This window comes from Perognathus longimembris, chromosome 2 (genome assembly GCF_023159225.1).
Source record: "Perognathus longimembris pacificus isolate PPM17 chromosome 2, ASM2315922v1, whole genome shotgun sequence".
Taxonomy (NCBI): domain Eukaryota; kingdom Metazoa; phylum Chordata; class Mammalia; order Rodentia; family Heteromyidae; genus Perognathus; species Perognathus longimembris.
This window is the reverse complement of record NC_063162.1, coordinates 121,437,790-121,457,293: the sequence shown is the minus strand read 5'-3', so window position 1 is coordinate 121,457,293 and position 19,504 is coordinate 121,437,790. Positions and strand designations below refer to the sequence as shown.

Genomic DNA, 19,504 nt, shown 5'->3' with positions numbered 1-19,504 from the left:
TTCCCTAGTTCTAATACCATATGCCTAGAGAAAGGAATAATGCTCTTTTCTAATGAAAAGAAGTTTAAAGATAATGGAAAATGTATGATCTCATCCACTGTTCAATAAACAAAATAATCTCCCAAGGCAGAAAACTTGGAATTACATTGGTTTGGTCATCCTCTCAAAATAATTTGTTAAACTCAAGGTTAGAGAAAGAAACTTTTAATGCTGTTGATAAAGCCATCTCTGGTTTGGAAGTGGTTGACAGGTACCTCCAGAAGAAGCAATCAAAAGTCATTAACAAACAAATATATTCAAGAATATGTCAGGATTCTGTTGTCCAAATTACAATTCAAAAAAATTCAAATACCATCTCTCTCAAAGAGAGAAGCTGTGACTTTACTAAATCTATAGCTGGATGCTGGACTCTACTAGTAAGTTTCCAAAATCCTGTTTTCTGGGTGATCTATTAAAATAATAATAATAATAATAATAATCAAAAGAAGCAGGAATGGTAGCTGTAAAAGGCAAGAGCTCCCAAAATCTTTCAAAAGAATCTCCTTCTCTCATTCATCTTTTCATCCATATTACATTAATACCTAAGGAATTTTATTCAGGGAAAGAGTTGGCATTTTTAAAAGTTCAGAGTTGAAATCACACATTCTATAAATAAGTTTACAATGAAGAGCTAAAAGGTTTACTTCTGATTTCTTACTTCACAAACTAAGAAGTAGGCATAAAAAAGATGAGGCCATAAAATGCTTAAAAAGTAGATTACTAGAAACTAATAGAAAACATTATTATCTATTGAGCCAATGATGGGTCAAATGGCATTTTGAATCCTTGCAGAGAATATGAATATGACCTTCATGTATACCATTTACAGAAAGCAATTTTATTTACATTTTTAAATCCACATAAAGGTGAAAGATGATACTGCTGCAAAATGGAACATTTAATTTTTTTGCCCCAAGGCATAAGTAAGTTTTCCCAAGGTCAAATGTGGTACAAGACAGAAATGAAGCCAGACTCTTCCCCCATCATCTGCTTCCAGTGTGCTTTCAATTTGGGCAGGAGTTTATTGAACCTGCTTTTATTCTTCAGAAACACAAATCTTCCAGATTCCACATAGACTTAGAAATTCTATAAAACATGCCCTGTGCCTCTTGGGATTTTATTTTTACACTACACATGCAGAGGGCAATGGAAATGTCTCCACTGAGTTAGTTGAACATGGAAGACTCTTGAATATCAGACATTAAGCTCCACAGATTGTGTTGTGTTTCTAACTTTGAATCATGATGCAAACATTTTACTCTTAAAATATTGTAGATTTGCACTGCCTTCTATATCCAGTGAGCTACCAGCAAGAAAAAGCTCAAGAGAATAAATGGCCAAGGAAAACCAGGGTGGTGGTGGGCATTTTTTCCTGATAAATGTAGTTATTCCCTAACAAATAAATTCATCTCCCCCCCCCCCACTTCTTCCTGCCAAGACATGGCAAATAACTCAAAACACGTGGGTGATTTGTTAGGCGAGATACAGATGCTATAGATCATTGTAAAGGCCACCCCAGATGACTCTAAGGGCAGTGCCTTATGTCCCAATCTCACAATCTTGCTCTGAGGCCCAACCAAGGATGATTTTTCATATTAGTTAGTTCAATAGATTCAAGCTTCCTTAAAAAAAAACTGTGTTTTTTATGCTATAAACAAAAGCTAGAGTCACAGTTACTGATATCAAAGCTATGTTTGTTTCAGCCCCTGGAAAATGAAAACTAAATCTAATAGAACTACTAAACTACCATAATACCACCCATAATTTTATGCATACACCAGTAAGTATCTAAGCAAGGTATGCCCAGAGGAAGAGAAAATAACTTTACATCAAGATGGAAAGCAAATGTTACACTTTTTCAAAGAGAAATTTTAATAAGGTTCATGTTCATGTCTTACTACTTATTTTCCTGGACACACACACACACACACACACACACACACACACACACACACACACACACACACACTGTACTAAGTAAAATCCCTGACTCAAGAATAAGTCTGCCTGAGAGAGAATCCTTTTGCATCCTTTCACCAAACAACCACACCACAATGCTATGAAGTGGAACAATAGTAAGATCACTATGGTTAGCATACTGGCATATCACTAGGATTCTACAAATATTAACTGTATTATGGGTTGTTAAAATGGTGAGATTTTTTTCAGAGATGAACCATGAATCTAGAATATGCAGGCCCCAGATTTGAATCCCAGCACTATGGGGGTTGGGGGGAGGGGGAAATAAATGAAAAACTACATTTTAAAATCCTGGCTCAATAGTTGGTCAAAGTTGCAAGCAAAAAGAATACTTTATTCTAAACACAAAATAATGCTTTCGTGACAGAACTCTTTTTTGATAAACATCACAGTGCCTAGAAGTGGGGGTATCTTAGCCCTTAGAATATATTTTGAACAGCATGTCACAGGAATACTGTGACTTTCAGTCTACCAACTCATTTAATACACTGTGCTGCCACAGCTCAGTCTTCGGTCAAAATCGATGTCAAAAGAGAAAAATCACCCAGGTCCCTGGATTTTACAGCCCAATAAGCTAAAACACTGCACAAATTTTAAGAGAATTTTAAGTGTTAAATGTAGTCAATAACAAATAATATCACAAATTAATCCACATTCAAAATTAGATCTTAATAAATATCCTTAGTATTAAAACACTGCAAGGAATTCTCATCTCAATTAGACAACCTGTTCATTGAGCATTGCCTGTGAGTTGTCTCATTTCCATAAACAGTTGGCTAGTGGGTGTGGAAATGGCTATTGTCTTCTGGCTTTAATCACAATGGTTACTATCCACAGTAACTGCATATGGCTTGCTGGGAAGCAATGGGCAACTTTATAGCAATCAACTAACTGAAACAATAAAGATAGGATAGTCCTGGGGACATAATTAATCCATGTAAAGTGCCCTCATAAGGACTATGCTGAGAAGCACCTGGAACCCTGATCCAGAAACCTTTCTCTATAAATAACAGTAAAGATATTTTTCCTTATTAATTCATGATTGCTGTGTTCCTCTCCTCTTTATATTTCTTTTATAACACTGCAACTCAATGAACCCTCACGAATAACTCTATGGAGTGGGACAAATTGTTAGCCCCACTTTGCAAATAAGGAAATTGAGTGCCAGAGAAGGTGTTTGCCCAAGATTATAAAATCATGAAAATATTTAGCTTTTATATTCCCTTTTTCTCTTAAAAAGTCTTTTCAAATGCTGATTTCCTTAAATACCTGAAGGAAGTGAGAGGAATTTAGGATGCCTTTTTTTTCCTTCTTGTGGCAAAGTTTACACTGGAACCAGGAAGTCACTTCACCAGGAAATGACTTCTAGTCACTCTTCCATTTACACTGTGAATTTAGAGTTGACACCCGGGTAGGTGCCAGGACATTACCCACCTAGACAGAAGTTGGGCGGTGGTCATTTATCATCCATCTTCAGAGGTGTCCATTCCCCTCTAAGACATCTTACTTTTTTCATTGTTTGTTTCAAGGAATACCAGGAAAGAACTCTCTCAATCTGTACAAATGCATCTAATCAGAGCCGCCGTTGTAACCTTGAAGAATTTCAGTCAAGAATGCAAGGCAGGATTAAGCATCTCAAGCCAAATGACTGACTTTTCATGCCTCCACACTTTAGAACATTTCTTTAAGAGGAGCAAATCCAAAAGTGTTAGCTCAGCTCATCTGAGTCAATGCCAAATTTGCATTAGTTTGATAATGGCTAGAGACTGTGGCTGCCTCTTCGGTGCAGCTGTTCATAATTCTGCCTTGTTAAATCAAAAGAAATAAGGTTGAAATTCAACATGAGGCACTCATCTTTCAATTACATATTTCTTGTGAAAGAGGCTAAAACTCTGCCATGTTCTGCAAAATCTCCACATCAATAGCAATTAAGTTTCACATCAAGACTGAAGAAATAGCACACTGACCATGCATGAATAACTTCCTTTCATATGCATTTTTCTCTGCATTTAATTCTATAAAACAATAAATGATGGTGCCCTGGTGCAAGAAACTATCCATAAATTGCTGGAAAAGATTATGTGTAGAAGTATTTTATATTTTCAATTGCAAAGCTCATGTAGACAGCCCTGTTATCAACTCCACAGTTGCCCCCAACAAATCAAAGAACATCATTCTGCCAATAGTTTTAGAATTAAACCTGGAATTAACTGTGGCATTTTTCAGGCAGAAAGTGTGATGGGTTTCATATAATCCAGTCCACACTTTTAAAAGTTTTCTATCAATTGGGCTGGGGATATGGCCTAGTGGCAAGAGTGCCTGCCTCATATACATGAGGCCCTGGGTTCGATTCCCCAGCACCACATATACAGAAAATGGCCAGAAGTGGCGCTGTGGCTCAAATGGCAGAGTGCTAGCCTTGAGCAAAAAGAAGCCAGGGACAGTGCTCAGGCCCTGAGTCCAAGCCCCAGGACTGGCAAAAAAAAAAAAAAAAAGTTTTCTATCAAGTATTGAATATCAGCACCATGTAGACAGACAGCCATGTAGTAACAGGAGGAAATTATTTCTAATCAATAGATGTTGCAATGGACATTTCTGCAAGGAAAAAGAGATTATGACTATTCTTAACCTTGGAATTAGATGGAACAATTCTTGAGAATGTCACCAAGTTTTCTGGCCAGGTGTAATTTTCAATGCTTTATTCTGATGATAAAAAATGCACAGTAAAGAACAAAGAAATTTATAGTAAGACTTTGGACATTTCTTACAGACCTATAAAACTAGTAACAGAATACATGAAAAAATGTACATTTTAATTCATGTTTAGAGAAAGAAAAGAATGAAGATCTTAAGCGTTTTCCAAATTTTGCCTGTGCAAAAGAGTAAGAGATTAGTTTTTAATAATTGAACTGCATTCAGAAGGTCACTTTCATAGTTTGATGCTAAAGTGAAAATCTCCATTCATTTATTCAAAAGTGCATATAAAGCATCATTGTTATATGATTAATGTAAATATACTAATGATCATTTTAAACAAAATATAAAAAACAATGTTGGGGTGGTTATTTTCTTTCTTATTCTTGACTTCTTAGTGGCCCTTGAATCTCTTTGTAATCTGGAAAGGCAACAAATATCGCTTTCCTAAAATTCTGACTATGTACTTTGAGGTTACCTTGGAATCCTAGCAATCAGTTTCAAAATGAATCAAGTACATAAAAGAACAAGCAACATTGTGATTAGCACATCATCACACAAAAACGGACAATAAACTTCCATCACATTGTCAAACTCACTGAAAACAATCAAATATTTCACTGAACCATTTATAACTATTGATTGCACACCAAACTTGACTTTATATTCTTCCTGTTTTAAATAGATACAATATTTTACAAGGGCTTCACAAGCAGGAGATTGCGAATATAAAGCAGTCCATTAATTTTATATAAGCTATTTTATATACCTATAGTCTCTAATAACACCCAAGAACAAGGTTACAAGGAGAAGAATCATTTTATAAAGTTCAATTGGAGTATATATCCATGTCTAAGATTCCAGGTATCACACCAGGAATTTGTATTTGCCAAAACAGTTTCATAATATAAGTGAAAATACAGTTATAAACAACAATAGAGTCTTGGGTTTCAGTGAAGCAGCATTGTCAAAGCCAAGCTGAAATTTCAAAGCCAACAAACTACATAAACAAAAGAATTCTCTGTGATATTCTTCAAAAAGGAAGACACATAGACATACTTCCAACTTGTTGTGTACAGTCATGTATACATTTTTAGATATGAAAACTACTCTTCTATACCAAACAATTTTTGCCAAGCCTTTCTATCACAGTTTTTCTGGCAATAACTTTAGAGACGGAAATCAAGCACCTGTGATTTTCAATTTTATTAAAATTTCTGTCAGTTTGCATTGTGGATCTTGGTGTTGGCCCTGCAAATCCCTCTTAGGCCACATGTACAATGCACAGCTGTGCATTGTAGTTGTGTTAGGGCCATAGAGAGGTGGAAATATGTAGGACCTACAGCTGTTTGAAGCTAGCTCTTTCTGCTCAGCTTCCGGCATCATACAGCACTTTCCCATGGTGCACATTTCCCATACATGGAGAGAAGGCCTTACCTTTTGTTCATCTAACTTAGTACAAGCTAGTAAATGTCTTTTCTGCTTTATTGGGATCTCTTTTGAAACCAGCATGACTATGGAGTCTGGTCTCACAAAGATAGCCCTCCAGACTTAAAAGGACAATTCTGTTAAGATCAAAGTAGGCTTATTACTTCAACATAAGCACTTCCTTAATTTTCCTTTCTCAGCATGCTAAATAAATATAAATAAAAAAGATTCTCCACTGGATGTATGTTACATATATCTCACAGAGTTTAATTACAAAGCCTCTACAAATGAAGACAGTGGGCAGAAATGAAGCAAATAGAACACACAATCCTGGTATTGTGTTACCAAGCTGTCTCTGACAGCCAGGAAACAGACACTCGGCCAATCACAATACACCACAAAAGGTTAGGCTCTGAGGAAAAGAAAATCCAATGAGGTGGGTAGATATTATTTGCTTGGTTTATGCCTGGAATCCCACAATTTTTAATTTTGTTCTCATTAATGTTATTATAATTATGGTGATTTTACTGCCATGAAGGAGGAGTTGAGCTTTCTTGGGGGGGGGGGGGGGGATTAAAGTTGCACATCCTACCTTTTGTGCAGACATTGGTATAATAAGGGACTTTCCAAATGGAGGCCAGCCACTCACAGACACCCTTCAGCTCCCCATAAGAACTAAAGCATTACTGGGAGCTCTGAAGACACTTGTACAAAGCTAAAATATGCCCCTTCCCCCCACGCTCCCAAGGGAGGACTGGTCAGGCAAGTTCTAAAAGCAAGAAAGACTGCACCCGGGAGTGCTGAATGCAGAAAGGAGAAATGGGGCAATCTCCACAATTCACCGACAGGGCCCAGTATGGTTTAACAACCGCAGCTGGCAGGAGGCGGTAGGATCCAAAGTCCTAGAAAACTGTGGAAGGCTCGGACCCCATAGGCAAAAGTAAAGCAGGATGTCACCCCCAGAACTTGCCTAACACTAGACAGATAATGCTTCTCAACCTTCCTTCCCCTTCCTGTTTAATTTCTGGCTCCTCTTCACCTTTAGATTTCTTCTTTAATCGCGGGCTTGCCTTTGTCCTATCTGACTTCTGCGGACTGACAGAACACTACTCGCCGGGTCTTTCCTCCTTCAATACTGCGGAGATTTGCAGAATCAAGTGTCACGAAAGCATGGACTCTGAAGGGGAGAGAAAACCAGAGAACTTCCCAGAAAACCTTCCCCTTTGGCATAGACAACCCCTAGCGCCTGCGCTTGGTACTATCCGGCTTATGTCAGGATCAAGTCAACGGTGTGACCGCTGCAGAAGAAGAACTACACTTGAGGTGACAGCAGTGCCCAGCGTCCTGGGCGCGTAGAAAGGCCCCGGGGGAGTGTGCCAACAGTGGTCAAACAAGGGATGGGGGAAGGGGTGAATGGTTGTGTGCACGTGAACGTTTGAGGTGAGGGGATCGGTTTGTAGTGGTTGTTGTTTGGCAAATAACTAAGGAGGAACGCCTCCGTCGCATCCCGGGTTTAATGATGATAAATTCCACGCGGAATACGGCCCCACGCCGGCGAGCTAACCACGGAAAATAATGAGGCTGCATTCCCATTCATCTGCATTACAGGCGAGCCCGGCACTTTCGATAGCAAATATATCGATTCTCTTCCCCTGACCATGGTTTGTCCTGCTCCTGGTGAATAATTACTACTCCTTTAGAAATTCGTAATAATTAGGACTCTCTCCACCCACCCCACCCCCACCCCACCTCGGTTAAAGGCGCTTGACCCTGCAGGGTGCTGGGGAACTCGTCCATAGGGGAAGAGGCAGGAACGCCTTCTGGGCCCCAGCCCACTGCCACACGGTTTTGACTACTGAGAAAAGCTGGGTTCACACCCCCCTCCTCCGCCCGGTGCCTCAGTTTCCCCCCTCTGTCAAATGAGGCTCAAAGACACTTCTACTTCTGCATTGCAAGAGGCATGTTTCTGTTTTGTGGAAAGGAAGGACAGTTTAATGAGCTGTGGGATCAAATGGGGGCGAGGGAGGAGAGGGCGGGGGAGAAACACGGATTCCTCTCCCCGCTGCGTAAACCGCGGTAGTCACGAGACTCGGCAGCCCGAGATAGGGCGGGGAAGGATGCACCCCAGAGTTCTGACCGCAGGACAGTGAGGGGAGCCTAGAGATCAGAGCTTAACGTTCCCATTTGAGTGGCAGGGAAAACAACGCTCCGGTAGGGCGGTGACTGCAGAAACCCAGGAGGCTGCCCTCAGGGCCGCGGGGGCCGGCGGGGCAGGGCGGAGCCTGCGGCCCCCGCGGTGTTCGGAAGGATGGCGCTCCAGGCCCCGCAGCGCGTCGGCGCCGCCAGCCACCACCCGCCGGCCCGCGGCCTCTCCAGGGAGAGCCGCCGCTGTCCAGCCCGCTGCACCCGGAGCCCAGAGGTTCAGCGGCGGCGAAGGAAAGTTTCTCGGAAGTGACCTTGGGATGTGGTGGGCCTCGGGGTCGGGACGAAGGAATGATGCCCCAGTGAATTCACCAAAGCTTTGGGGAGGTCACCTGAGGGCTAAGTGTGGACAGCAGGAGTGCAGCCGGGACTCCGGCAGGGAAACTTGCCCGGGTCGAAACCTTGCGGCTTGGGGCGCAGGGCCAGGGAGTTTCTGAGTCTCGGGGTATGAAGGCTAGGTGGACGAAAGTTTCTCCGCTTCTGTAAGAAGCTGACTGCATGGTGTTCAAAAGCACTGGTGGGGAAGAGGCTTGGACCCTGGGCACGGCTGCAAGTGGGGAGCCCCACCCCCTTCCCTCCGGCAGGGCGCCCTTCGGGCTGTCGGGGTGCTCGGGGTCGCAGTCCTTTAGGGAGGTTGGGGTGTCGCGCGAGGCCGGGCCCGTGGCGGTGGTTCAGCAGGGACGCGTGCGCAAGCCCAGCGAGCCAGTTTCTAGGGAAACACAGGGTTCTTCTAAGCAGCAATTTGTCATTTTGTGGGAAAAAGAAACAGTACAAGAAAAGCCTCCAGGTTCTCCATTCTTCCATTCTCATGCAGATGAGACAATCGGCTCCGCAGGCGGCCGGCGAGTCTCCCCTCCCCCTCCCCCCTTCGCATTTGGCTTGAAAGAGGAAAAGACCCTCATTAATTTAAAGGAAGGAGGAGCTGGGAACGCTTTCCTGGGGCTCGGCCCCGGAGGCACGTGCTGCTCTCTGGATGCTCCAGGGACCCCAACCGAGCACACATCGTCAACGCCCGGGCTTCGGGTGCCATCCGCAGTCCCCAGACTAGATGATGCCCCCGCCTAGGCACTGTGGACAATCAACAACATCACAACCCGGGAACCATCCCGGACAACCCTCCCCCCTCCGCCCCCCCCCCCCCGCGCAACCACACACACACACACACACACACACGCACACTTGCCACCCCCACCTCTGTAATACACGGAAAGGGATGTTTACAGAGTAGGTGATTTAGTTTGTCAGGCCCCCAGCAAAGACACAGAGCGCTCATCAGAAGTTTAAACAACAGCCAGCTAGCCGCGAGGGCAAGAGACAAACTTGGAAAGTAAGCAAACGCGCTCTTGGGCGCGCGAGGGGCAGGAAGAAGCCGTGTGTGTGTGTGTGTGTGTGTACGTACATACATAGATACATATATTCTCAATAAAAAGCTGCTTCTGGAAAGCTTGCACAGTAATTGAGACGGGAGCTCTTTTCTGATCTGGGTTGGCATTTCCTCATCTTGAGCTGACAGAGCCAACTCAGGAAATTGCTGGTAATATTCATCTGGGGAGCACTTTCATTAAACGTAATTCATTCGACTTTCACAATAGAGTGACATCCTTACAGCGGAACCTTTTTATCCTTGATTAAGTGCTTGCCAAGCTTTGGTTTCCCGCTTTATTGTCACATTCCTTCAAGCAGAGTCGTCAACATGCCAATCGGCAGCAGAAAAAGGGAAAAAAAGAAGAAGAAATGCACTTGTGTTTACCAAGCTCCGGGAGGGCTTAGTGCTGACACAGAGAAAAAGAGCTAGTCGGGAACTTGACTAGTGGATAAATCGAGATCGCAACGTGCAGCAAACTCGGAGGGGGGGGGGGGGGGACCAGATCAGTGGTGACCCGGGGAATGGAGGGGAGAGGGAAAGCTCGGACTTTCCAACCTAAGGCTGTGGCTGAGCTAGGAAGTGGCTGACCCCGTGACGCCCAGCCAGCGACTCGCTTGCTTCCACTGAACTAAAGTAGACAAACTATTAAGGTCTTAAAATGAGATCTGAAGTTCCTAAAGGACATGATTGTCCAAAGAGAACTTTTCTTGAACCGAAAGAAAACTAGGCATTTCGGTTTTGAAAAGGAACACACACTCTCTTAACTTGCCACCTGAGTCTCCAACTTTCAGAGCTTTGCCTGCTCTGGAGGCGCGCAGGAGAAGCCAGGAAGGGTAATTTTGCCTTCCTGGGTTTCCTTTTTTACTCTTAACACCATCTCCTAGATAACCAAATCCTTCAGGCTCTTCAGACCCGGGAAGTCCAGGATACACTGAGCAGCACCTTGCTATTTCAAGACGGGACAATGAGGAAGACATCCCATGCCATTGTGGCCCCTACTCCCTGGCTGCTCCTTGCTTCCCTGCCCACCCCCAAATAAAATCAAAGAAGCCAAGGACAGAAAATTGCTTATTTGAAAAAGCAATATCCAAATGCTTTCATCACTCAAATGTCCTTTTGAAAATATTGTCGACGGTGGTTATTACCCAGACAATGCTGTCAATTTCTGTAGTCTGCAGAAAATCTTCCCTCAGACAGAAAAGTAGGACATTGGGCACCTATCTCAAAAAAATCAACCAATTTCCCTGCTACCGGATATATTTTTCACCCAGACAACACTTTCATTAAGGGGGGAAATAGCCGTCAACAATTCAAAGCCAAATAGAAATCAACTTAGCACAAAGAGGAGCCACAAATTTAATAGCTTTCTGGGAAAATACTGCTGACAGAGTTGGACCAATTCTAGTTTTCTCCCTCTAATACTGCAGGCAGTTACTCTGAACCTATTACAAGAAGGTCCCATGCCATAATATTCCTAGAAATGTGGCAAAAAAGGCCATCTACCCAAGTGCTTCTCACACAACACATAGTTACTTTCCTGTCAATGGAGAGTTGAATATTTCAGAAAAAAAAATGCCTGGAATCATAGCAACTTCTCCTCTGTCTCACAGAGCTCTGAAACATACTTTGGGACTGATTAGTTTTCATGTGGTGATGCTAGGGCATAGACTCCTCCAAAAACCTAGGCTTAATCCTCTATCTAGATAGCTGGTCTGGGGCAGAAGAGTGAGTAAAAGCAATGGTGTGGGAAATAGTACTGCCTCCAAGAATGAGCTATAACAGCAAACACTCAATAATCACTGTTGGGTGGCTAATTTATTTTATTTAGCTTACTTTTAGGAATAAGCTGAAATTAAAACTTTCAGTGAGCTTAATTTTCAAAGGATAGGAAGTACACAGGCCTAGTCCAAAGAATAGATAATAGTGGTATTTCTCCCTCTAACTCCATCCTCCATATTTTTTAACAGCCACCTTCATAATGAGTAGTATTCACCCAAATGCTTTGCATTCTAGCTATGCAGAAAAAAAGTGGTCTTGAAGATTATGAATCACTTCTTAAACTCAGTCAATTGCTATAAGAATTATACATTGTAAAAACATTCTCTCAAGATGCGTTGTATTTATAAAATGATGTGTTTACCCCTTTGTGCAATGATTTCAGGATAAAAATTAAATTAAGTGAAGGATCATCTTAAATTTGAGAAAAAAAGGTGGCTACAAATGTTGTGGCACAAGGTTTAGAGAAGAATTTCCAATGCTTACCTATTTTGACAAAGGAAGCAACTAGATTACTATTGTCATTCCCAGCAGAATTTGTGGACTTCTCACTAAATAATGTTCTAGATATATGACTGGTCACAATAACATCATTCAGCCATATTCACTCCATTTCCTTGGACTCAAATTTTGAGTAAGTTTTCCATTGACACGCCTAGGCAGGCCTCATTAGACTCCATTCTCTACCTCTGAAAACTACCACAGATGAGCCCCTCAAAACAATATGCTATATTTTATGGTGAGATATGCTTTTTCTGTTCCCTGGCCTAGCCTTCAGGTTGATCCACTGGGGATAATTCAGTTTAAAGGACACACACCCCTTTCTTTACTTCCAGAAACCACATTTCCTACTTTACCCAGGTGTACTTCAATTCACTTAAAATGCTTTAGTCCTATTATCCCATTATTACCATATTCAAAATCTCCTAGAATCCATCCAGGACTGAAAGGAGAATAAAGATGGCAGAACTTTTCTATTTTTTAAACAAATCACACCATGCAGTCCTCTCCTACTGAATTCAGACTTTTTAAGTCAGCAGTATATCACATTTGACAAATGAAAAGTCTCTCTTTACCTTTATATTGAAAAGATGGTTTCCTACCCTGTGTATTTGTAATTAAAGTCTTCCTTGTGATTATAGTTCAGCATTCTAGCTAATGTGCTTCAGAAGGTACCTTTGCACACACATTGTAATTTGTTCCTTTATTGCAATACAAAAATAAGCTTGTCGTATGAAATAGGCTAGACTTATCTATCAATAAATACAAACCGGCTAAAGATCCTCACCTGGCATTACAGTAAGCATTCAAAGAACACTGGACCAAGAAGCAATTTGAGGGAATCCACCCAAGTACATTCAGAAAACCTTGGCTTAAGTAGGGAAACCCAATCTCAGGGCTCTTTTTCATGAGAAATTTCCCAATTTTTTTAATGTCTAAGGGTCCCCCCCCCTAAATAAAAACCTAAACAATTTTGTAAAGAAGATAGCTAAATACTCCTTGCTCTCTGATAAAAAATATGTCCTACTTCTGGGGAAACTGGGATTCCATGGCATAAAGGGAAAGGTGTACTGAAAAGGGAAAGGTGTACCTAGAAGAGAAGGCACAAGTAAAATTCTCTGGTGATTGAACGAGTGGGGTGAATGTATCAAGGCAAAATAAGATTACCTATTAAATTTTGCACTAGCTCTTGCCAGTTCAAGGTAAAAATTAAATAGTGTTTTTGTCACTCCTGCCTCCTTGAAGCTGCTCCTTACAAGTCTGCATGTATGTCAAGATTTTTGCAAAGAGCTAGAATGTCCCCAGATGCAGTGACAAAGAAATGATTTGATTCAGTTACTGCATCTGATGTTAAATGAAATAGATGGAGAAAAACACCTTGATCACTTCATCTGTACGTTGTCCTACAGTTTTAGTCAAGGCTCCCTGCTTTTTTATTTACCTTGCACCCTTTCAAATTCATTTTCATGATCAAAAGTCAGCTCCCTCCTCCAGGAAAACAAGTTGGAATTTTGCTGGCAAATATCCATAGGATTACAGTCCCTGAAAATACTATCCTGGGTCATGGCCATTAGTCTTTTGTTTTTGTAGTTTGTGTGGTTTCTTATCCCTGACACACAAAACAACTTTAGGTTGGAGAAAAAAGAATGGACTTCTAAATCGCCTTTTCTATTTTATTGTTCACATTTCGTATTGTTTTGAGTGAAATTGGAAAAAAATTGTCTCCTTTCTCTGTATTGCCAAAAGGCATTCAGGTAATGAAGTCTGTAACTAAACGGTAATTGAATCAGCATAATTTGCACACTGAATGGTTTTCAAATGCTCCCAGTTTACAATTAAAGGAGAATTAATGCGCTTGTTGTTGAGAACGCAGCGCATTAGAATAAATCCAGCACTGTTGTTGTAATGAGTGGAAAACGGTTTAACTGCCAACAAACACATTTAAAATTTAACACAACGTATTGATTTCACTTCTGCTTTTGATAGATTATTTTCCAGAATATCGAAATACTTGCTTCAAGCAATAAAATGCACTATAGCCGAGAGCCCTTGTCCTATGTGTGATCACAGCCCAAGGACGTCAGAACAGTCCTGAGGTTCAGGTTATTCATGAAGGTATGTAGTAGAGAGGGAATGGCGGGTTACCTCGGTCAAGGGAATCGTTAATATTCCTCCTCCGACGCTTTCCCTTTGCTCTCCTCCCTCCCCATTTCTCAAAAATTTCCTCTAACCAAACTTTCTACTCGCCCCAAGTCCCGGCTTTCAATGTCAATGAAGGGCTTCCTGAACACAGGTAGGTGTGGGCGAAGATGATAGAAGAGAAATGGGAAGGACAGACTCCCAATGCACCCTGCCTGCCTTGTAGCACAGGAAAGCCCAGATTTCGGTGACAGAAAGCTGTTCTTTTGGATTGGCTGCCCCGGCTTTCACCTGTTTACCCCAAGGTGTCCGGTGGGCGAGGACATCGATGCGCAGCGCCCTCTGGCGTCCGCAGCTACTATGGTCAGGCTTTAAAGATGCAAAGAGGCAACATTGAAGGTTCTTGGGTTGAAGCTAAAACAGGTTAAATACGCGTGTACACACACACACACACCACTGTGTTCACACACATACAGTCACAAGCACCAAGGCAAAAGCGGAGAAACGTTGCCAACTAGTTGCACCGAGAGCTTCCAAGCTCGTGGATTCTGAAGCTCTTGGTGTTCAGAGACGCCAATACCATCCCAGTCCCATTTTCCCAGCTCCGGGAGGACACGCAGGCGACCCCAGCGCTCCATGTCCCTCGACAATACATACTAAGGGAGCACTTCCATGCACTTTTGTAGCTCGGGGTGAACTGGGGGGCTGCTCGCGCTGAGTCCAACTTCACCAGCAGGGAGCGGGTGTTCCTGACACTCCGAAGAAGCCAGGGACCGGAGAATAAACACTCTCCTAGGCTCGGCGAGGTGACCATAGCTTCCATTTCACCACAACAAAGCGCTTCTCCCGGGAGCCTAGTTCCAACACTATGTAAAGTCTAAAGCTCGGAAAACTGTGCCTGGAGGACCGAACCACGGCTTTGTATAGGATTCTCCCCCTGATGGCAGGACCCGCCATTTCCTACTTAGGATTCGGCACTAAAAGTCGGGTTCGGTTATTGGGTGGAATGCGAAGGCTGAAGGACCTGGGGAACATGATGTAGTGTCCCTGGCTGGTCACGCACAGTGTCCCTGGGAAGTTATCCTTCCACTTGTCCTCCAACTCAAGAAAGTTCCCTGCACTTCTTTCTGTGCTGCATGCACCTTCCCAAACGGGAGTGGGCAGGCAGAGCCGCATTCAAATCCACAAACTTCTGCAGATCCGTGCCTTCCACACCCCTCCACCCCACCAAAGAGTTGCATGCCTTCTCCCGCCCCACCCTCACCCCCTCCACAACAACAAGAATCCCTGTCTCTCTACTTCTTTGGTTTCTGGACATCTAGGGTGCCCTAGCCTCTGTTCAGTAGCACTCTCTGGGGAGGGGAGACTGGAATATCAAAAGAGGTTGGGAACCCCGGGGAAAAAAAATCCCCACAGGAATCCGAAGAAACAGCTTCCCAAAGTTATTCAAGCACTGTCCCTAGGAACACTGCAGACGGTCGCCGAGCTGATGGCCTCAGCCTCCTCCCGCGCATCCCCAGTGGCTTGGTCTCCCCGCAGGGTGGAATTACAAAGGCATCCGACCCGTCAGGACTTACCAAGTAGACTGTGGGCTGCAGGAGGAGAAGCACGTACCAGCACGCAGCCTGCATCCTCCCGCGTCTCAAACTTCCTTGGCGGTGCCTTCGCTGAGTCTTTGTTCCTTCAGAAACATAGATCCACCTGTCATCCACTTTACCGAGCTAGGAGCGCTCACGCTCACAGCATCAGAAGCCTAGACACAAATGAAATTAGACACCCCATGACCACGCGGGCAAGGTTAGGCGACCAAGCAGGGGAAAGAGGGTCGTGGCGAAGAGGAGTAGACCAAAAAGAAAGAAAGAAAAAAGTGGAAAGAGGGAGGACACCGAGATTTGAGAAGCCAGTACACCCAGCGCCTGCCCAGGGCGAGCCTGGTCCGCAGGCAGACAGGTCGGGCAGGCGCGAGGGAGGGTGCGGGGCTCCGCGTGCCCCGTGCTTCTGGACGCCAGTTCACGGGAGACTGAGGACAGAGGCTCCCGGGCACGCCGAGCCCGTGTTGGCTAGTTGGGCACCCTACTGTCTTCGGCAATCAGATCTATCCTGATGTGGGTTGAATTGCCGAGAGGCTCAGACTACAAGCGGCAGCTTGTTCTCCGCCAGCCCTGGCGGGGCTAACACACACGTACACACCAGTAGAGACAGAGGAGAGTGTGCGAGGGAGTTGGCTAGGAGAAAAATGGGTAGGTAGACCTGACCAGGATATCTCAGCACACATCTTCGGTGAGATGGGGGGTGGGGAAAGGGAATACAATTGCATTAAACAAGCGAGGCTCAGTTTACCCATTTGAGCCCTCAGCCTACAGTTGCATACACTGTCGCCTGTCTAGAGCTACTTTTTCTCGAGCCCAGGGGCACACAGTCAGTTGGTAACTTCTAGAGTTGGTGCCTGCCTGGGTCTGTGAGGGTCACCAGGCGCGCCCTCTCCCTCTGCCAGTGCCCCTCCCCGCTACCACTTCTGGCAATTGCCACCGCTGCCCCAAGGTGTCTCTCCCCGGAAAAGTGGAGGTGAAGGGTACGTACCGCACAGGCAGGAGCAAAGGCGAATCCAGACACCGAGAGCAGGATCCGCTCGGATCTGCCTCCATGGAAGAGCTACTCGGGCCTGCCGTCTCCAGCGTCCCGGACGCGCCCTCCCTGGATCTCCATGTCCACGCTCGGGCGAAACGGAGCCAGCTGCTTCGGCCAGCCTTGGCGGAGTCGTTGTCCCAGTACCCGGGTGGCACTCAAGATTGGTTCTCAGGAGCCCAGGCTTGGCACAGTCGGATTCACGGCGCAAAAAACTTAGGCGGCAAACGGGGGGAGGGGGGTAGAGACGGTAGAGGAGGAAAGAGAGGAAGAGAGAAAGGAAGGAGAAAAGGAGGGAGAGAGGCAAAGGCAAATGCGCCGGGCTGCAGCGCCGGACAGACCCAGACTGGCTTTGCTGGCCCTGGGATGAGCTGCCCAGGACTCCCGGCTTTCCGCGGTTGCCAGAGGAGAGTAGAAAGCACACAAGGGGAGGAGACTACACAAGTCCTAGGGACTTGAACTTGAGAATAAGACGCTGGCTTTTCCGAAGGGGGGTGGGGGAGGAAAGCCACCGAGAAGCACGGACAGCCCCGGTTTCTGAAGGTGGGGTGGAGTGGCGAGAATTCGAGGCACAGCACGCAGCTGCGGCTCTGGCCGCGACCCTGAGCCGCCCTGAGCCGCGCCGAGCGGATTCCTGGGAGCTGTCCAAGGTCCTGCCCGGCCGCCGGGTGCCGCTCTGGAGCGCGCTGAGCTTCCTGGCGCCTCGGCGATCCCCTTTGCTTGGCAGGGCCGCTGCTGGATCGTCCCTAGCACAGGCAGTTACATTGGTGCATGGACTTAGGGTTCCTCAAAGAATAATTCACCCATGTAAATACACCCGGCTTTTGCGCTCTCCCCCAGCCGGACCCCCAGGGAGAAGTAATTCCTGAGGTGTCTCTGGTCGCCTCAGTTCCCAGTCCCTGGAGAGCATGGGGGGCGTGGCCTGGAGGTGCTTAGGGCCCCTGAGCCCCTAAAAGCAAAAAGGTGCGGGGCGCCCCTACCAGCTTTGGGCAGGGAACCGATTTTTGAAGCGAGGACCTGTGGCTACCTGGCCAGAGGCGGGGATGCTGTGGACCGCCAGCCATTCAGTGCGCACACTCAAGGAGGAGGACTGGGCGACCTTGGGCTCTGCACTCCTCTCCACAGGCTGGGCTGAGCAAGAAGTGGGGGTGGGTGTTTTCAGCTGTTGCCACCTCCTTGGATGTGCACACCTCCTCCTCAACCAGCTTCTCCAGAGTCATCCTGTCTCTGTCTGGATATCTCTCTGACCCTGTCCCTGCTTTTCGCAATCTCTCCCTTGCTGGCACTCCCACAGTCTCTCTCTCTCTCTCTCTCTCTCTCTCTCTCTCTCTCTCTCTCTCTCTCTCTCTCTCTCTCTCTCTCTCTCTCTCTCTCTCTTTCTCTCATTTTCCCTTCCTCCCTTCCTTTTTTTTCTTTCTTGGCTTTTTCCTGGCTTCTATGTAGCTCTTGCACCTCCACTTTGGCTTTCTGTGTGTGTCTCAAGATTTCTGACTCTTGATCACTATATGTCTGTGTCTTTAATCAAGCCCCCACCAATCACCTTTTGTAAAGAACAAACACAACCATCACACTAGCTTCACCAATATCTGGTGAGATGTGAGAGCAGGCCCTTCTGTGGACAGGGCACGGCTGCCCAGACTCAGGTCACAAGAAGTCAGTCCTCTTCTTCCACTATTCTAGTTACCTCTTTAAATCTTCCCTGTAACTGAGCCTGGCCTGGATTAATACGCATGGCAGGCAGGAAAACATTCTCAGACTGTAGGGATTAGGATGGCATATACCTCAGGAGGCCCAGTTCATGTCATCAAAATAGAATTGTGGGCTTTAATGAGCCTCAGAGTTTCTTTTTCTCAAGTGTGGTTGTTGGGTATCTTAGGCTCTGTGGATTCTGCTCTAGTGGACATAGGTCCAGACACAAGTGGGACGTCTAGACAAGTGGGCCCAGGAAAAGCACAGTCTGATTCCCCCAGGGAACATGTTACCCCAAAACATAGTGGTGACAGTCAGTGGAAATATTGACTACTGGCACAGGTGTAAGATGTTCCTCACTGAGAGTAGAACCACTAAAAGGCTTCACATTAGATCCCACTTTGGGACATGTCTACCTGCACTTTGAGGCCTTTGCTACCTTTCTGGATATAATATGTGTGTGTGTGTGTGTGTGTGTGTGTGTGTGTGTGTGTGTGAAAGTTTGATTTTCCTAATTTCAAATCTGTACTGTGTTACTGAGACCTCTTGGAATTTACTGGGGTGGGGGTTGTTATATGCAGTGTAACACAGTGAGGCACACGTTCCAACTGGAATTCTGAAAATCTATTTTAGTAATACCATGTGTCTACAGCATAGCTGCAGTGTTGACTGAGCTATTTTCATTTGCTAGGAGTGTGTGTGTGTGTGTGTGTGTGTGTGTGTGTGCGTGTACACAAACGTGTATGCTGGAATCTGGGCTTTGAACTCAGGGTTTTGTGCCCTGACTCAGCTTTTCCATTCATGGCTGGCACTTTGCGACTTGAGATACAGCTCTAGTTCTTTGTACTCTTAAAAAGTTTAAACAAGAAAAAAAATTAAAATCTTAGAGTCGCCTACACTGAAGACTACAGCTGCAATTTTGATTCCTCTCTAGGATTCATGAGGCCATTCTAAAATGGATCCATATTTGCATATGATCTCCTGAGGAGCCCCAGGCTGGAGTAAACACTACATGGACACCCAAAAGTGGTGCTTTCAGGGCTGGACTTCTATCTAATCTCTACG

At 45.0% G+C, this 19,504-nt stretch overlaps 1 protein-coding gene across 1 annotated transcript in view; it reads right to left on the bottom strand.

Moving 5' to 3' along the window:
- The window catches only part of Nxph1 (neurexophilin 1), a 280,063-nt gene extending 264,085 nt beyond the window's left edge, over positions 1-15,978 (bottom strand). The window contains exon 1 of the mRNA XM_048337898.1: positions 15,703-15,978. Coding sequence (XP_048193855.1) covers positions 15,703-15,756 — 54 coding nt within the window. The 5' untranslated portion in view covers positions 15,757-15,978. The remainder of the gene's footprint in view (positions 1-15,702) is intronic.
- Between the last annotated feature and the right edge of the window lie 3,526 nt (positions 15,979-19,504).